At 39.8% G+C, this 3,542-nt stretch overlaps 1 protein-coding gene across 5 annotated transcripts in view; it reads right to left on the bottom strand.

The window, feature by feature from the left end:
- Positions 1-2,798, bottom strand: part of LOC102675360 (cytosolic carboxypeptidase 1-like) — a 35,399-nt gene extending 32,601 nt beyond the window's left edge. Inside the window, exon 1 of one of the 5 annotated variants that reach the window (XM_031509116.1) lies at positions 2,427-2,798. In XM_031509116.1, coding sequence (XP_031364976.1) covers positions 2,427-2,578 — 152 coding nt within the window. In that variant the 5' untranslated portion in view covers positions 2,579-2,798. Of the gene's footprint in view, positions 1-1,307; positions 1,826-2,426 lie in introns of those variants that run through there. The other 4 variants (XM_031509118.1, XM_031509117.1, XM_031509119.1 and 1 more) reach the window with 4 other exon arrangements.
- Between the last annotated feature and the right edge of the window lie 744 nt (positions 2,799-3,542).

Below are 3,542 nucleotides of genomic sequence, written 5' to 3'. Positions count from 1 at the left end.
TTTTTTTTTTTTTTTTTTTTTTTTTTTCCCCCCTTTTCTTTTTATTGCGATCACACACACGGTGTCACATTTTATTCCTGGATACTTTGAAAGATGTCACGGTCGGTTTGGATCGGGACAAATATTGCAGAGAATGCCCGGCCAATGCTTGAATTTCGCGAAACGATCCACGCGCTTTGCCACTCCGAGGCGGTTTGACGTTTCGCGCTGCCAAAACTATGTTTAAAAGCATAGCACGCACGCATGAGGCGCCTCTATTTATAGTGACGGCCGCTTTCCGAAAACCGTCCCCCTTTTCCCACATTTTCCATCCCACCCTCCTCGATCGCATCCCTCGATCATTAATCGATGCATCGCGAAACCTCGTCACTCGAAAGTACAAAAGTACGCGTGTCACGGAAGAAGAAAAACACCGTATCCACGTCTAATTTGTGCACACTCGTCAAATGTAACTTTTTAATTCAATAATTTTTAATTTTAATCAATTTTCAAGCGTATATATTATATATCGTTTGAGACTCGACGATTCACTTCACTTTCACAACGCGTTGTACGTTTGTATAATAATCCATGAGAAATTGAGAATAAAAAATTCACTGACCATGTTTAACTCGCTCGATTGGGAAAGAGAATTTCTCTCTCTTTCTCTTTAGATTTTAAGGAGATTATGTTTCGTTTTAAAATATGAGAACTTGTTTCGAAATTGACGGATTTCAACGCGCAAACATATGTCGAAAGAGCGTGGATTATTATAAAGATGGCAACATCGAAATCCGTTTGCCAAAAGATGGAAAACGTCGTTTCATAGTCGTTTTATATGAGATCATCAATCCAATGGAAATCTTTGGACGCTAAATTATAATAAACGGGCGAGTTATTCCTCTTTTCATGAAAATAATGTTTAAAATGACATGAACACGTTTAAATATGAAGAAATTTTCAAAGACAATTCCGAAATATATTCTTAAATGAATCGGCATACAAATGAAATCATTATAAATATTAATAAAACGTGATTGTCGAGATTCGAAAAAAAGAAGAAGAAAAAAAACATTATCCGGTAAAATTTAACAGCAATTACTTGGAATGAAAAACAATATCAATAAATAAAAACGATAAAAAAAAAAGAACAAAGAAACAGAGCGACTCTTGATAATGTCCTTCGTTTAATTATCGTCATTTCGCGGCCCAACTCTAACTCTTAACCTCTTTCCAATCAATTTATTTCCTTCACAACGACAATGATCTGATCACGAGAATATAAGAAAAAAATCACCATTGAAAAATTCCCCAAAATTCATAATCACCACTGTTCGTTCTCCAACTTCAGGAAAATCTCGCGAAAAACAAGAATCACCATCGTGCAACGACACGACGATCGCGGCGTTATTAATAGTCGAATAATTCCAATGAACTCACGGGAGCGAGAAAATGGAGAAAATGGTGGCGAAAAGCGAGGAGAGGAGGAGAGGAGGCGGAAATATCGGAGGAGGAGGAGGCGGATAACCTTCGATGACGACGACGACGACGACGACAACGAGAACAATCGCACGGTTTGTCACGCGGCGAAGCGATGGCTGCGCGAGAGCAGGACGGTTAACCTCGTCATACTTCGACACACGATTCGAGACGAGCACCGATGACGAAAGGGGTTGTCACCCGAATCGTGGTGACGATCCCCGAACGAACCCGTCACGGAAGCTGACGCGAACAAGGCCAGGTGTATGCGGCACTTGTTGATAAACACGAAACCTCCCGCGGATTGATTAGTGGCCGTGCGAACTTTCACGAGCGTAGTCGACGCCTCACGAACTTCTCTCTATCGATTTTCGAAAAGGCGCTTTCGTTCAAACTTCGGTCCACCGGGCTGCCTGCCTCCCCTAGATTCGCGCCCAATCTTTCCCCCTTTTTTTTTATCCGTTCAAGCATCGTTATTTCACCGCATTTTTGTCTTGTGGTGTAAATTCCTCTTTAAAATCGACGAGAAATCATTCGAAAATATCGTAATAATTGATCGAAACGCGAGGATATTAAAACGATTTGAACGAATATGTACTATGTATCCACGCGTGTGTCGAAATTTACAAACGTAGATTTTATATTTAAAATGAAAAATACACGCGGATTATTAAATACACGCGCGATACAGGATCGAAAAAATGGGGGAATTTTTTACGATTTGATTAACACCATAATGATTCGATTTGATAATTTTAGGTTTACTCGTGGAGCGTGTGTATCGCGTTGATTTTCCGTTATTCGAATAAATAAAAACGAGCATTGTTTCGTCCGATAAAGATATTTATCGTAAAGCAGATTATATCGAGCGACGTGGTATTTTCATTAATGGAAACGAATAGAAATAAATCGGTTTAAAATAATATAACCTATTCAAAAAGATGGATTTAAACGTGGATAATACATACCTCGAAACGTTGTCGGCGTGACATCTATTCACATCATTTCTACTGGCTTCATTGTTAATGCTACACTTCGTGTCGTGGCACCTCGCCATCGGAAGTTGTCTTTTGCATTTTCGCTTAAACAATCTTGAGAGCCATTCTTCGTCATAAGCCATAACCAGACCCAATCACGGCGAAGTTAAATACTTCCGATTTCGTGAATTACGTTGGGCAACCATGATTAAGCGGATAAAACTTTGCCAACTCCGCGATTTTTATATCAAAATTGCCAATCGTGCTATAGTGAAATGAGGTTACTTGTAAACTTTAAGAGAAATGTCAAAAACATTTTTGACAGGGACACCTTGAAGTCAACCTCATGTTTCCTCATCCATCGACGTACGTATTGTACAGTTATCGTTTCCCCCTCGATAACGCATGTTCGAATAACGTATGCGTTCTTTCTTTTTTTTTTCCTTTTTTTCTTTTTTTTAAAGTAATTCCATTTCAATCGAAGAAGCGAGGAGGGAGATCCTTCCTCGTACGTGATTCGCGATGCTCCGTCGATCTCGATCTCGTGGAGAGAAACTCGTGAATGGGTCACGCGTTTGATATTCCGCGTAATCTAGGATCAAGTCGAAGAAACGGGCGCACGAGTGCATTAGAAATGTAGATTCGGGTGTCAAAGCCGAAGCAGGCCACACCCTTCATTCATATTCTAAACAACAATTTGCCAACGTTAACCGGTTCACGTATATCTGTCCTTCCACGATCTCTCCTCGTCTTGATCATTCTCCTCGAGACGACAAATAATCTCGCATTTATACCGTATTTACAGTACTGTGCCATATGAGTGCCAGATACGAACTCGTACAACAATTTTCTTTCATCCATTTCAAGGTCTATTTTTCGAGAAAAATGTTTTCGAAAAAAAAAAAAAACACGAAGAAATTCCCCGTGATTTCGAACTTTCATCATCTTAATTTAACGATCGAGTAAAAATTGTATCTTATAAATTGTTGGATTTGCGAACAGACACGAAAACAGATTTGAAGCGTAACATGACGAAGCGTTTGTATCGCGAAAAAATATCACGACGCAGGTATCCCGCGTCGGATGATCGGAGAGAAAACGACGGAA

This window comes from Apis dorsata, unplaced genomic scaffold, assembly GCF_000469605.1.
Source record: "Apis dorsata unplaced genomic scaffold, Apis dorsata 1.3 scaffold_127, whole genome shotgun sequence".
NCBI lineage: Eukaryota > Metazoa > Arthropoda > Insecta > Hymenoptera > Apidae > Apis > Apis dorsata.
The sequence above is the reverse complement of the archived record's forward strand: the minus strand, read 5'-3'. Positions and strand labels throughout refer to the sequence as shown.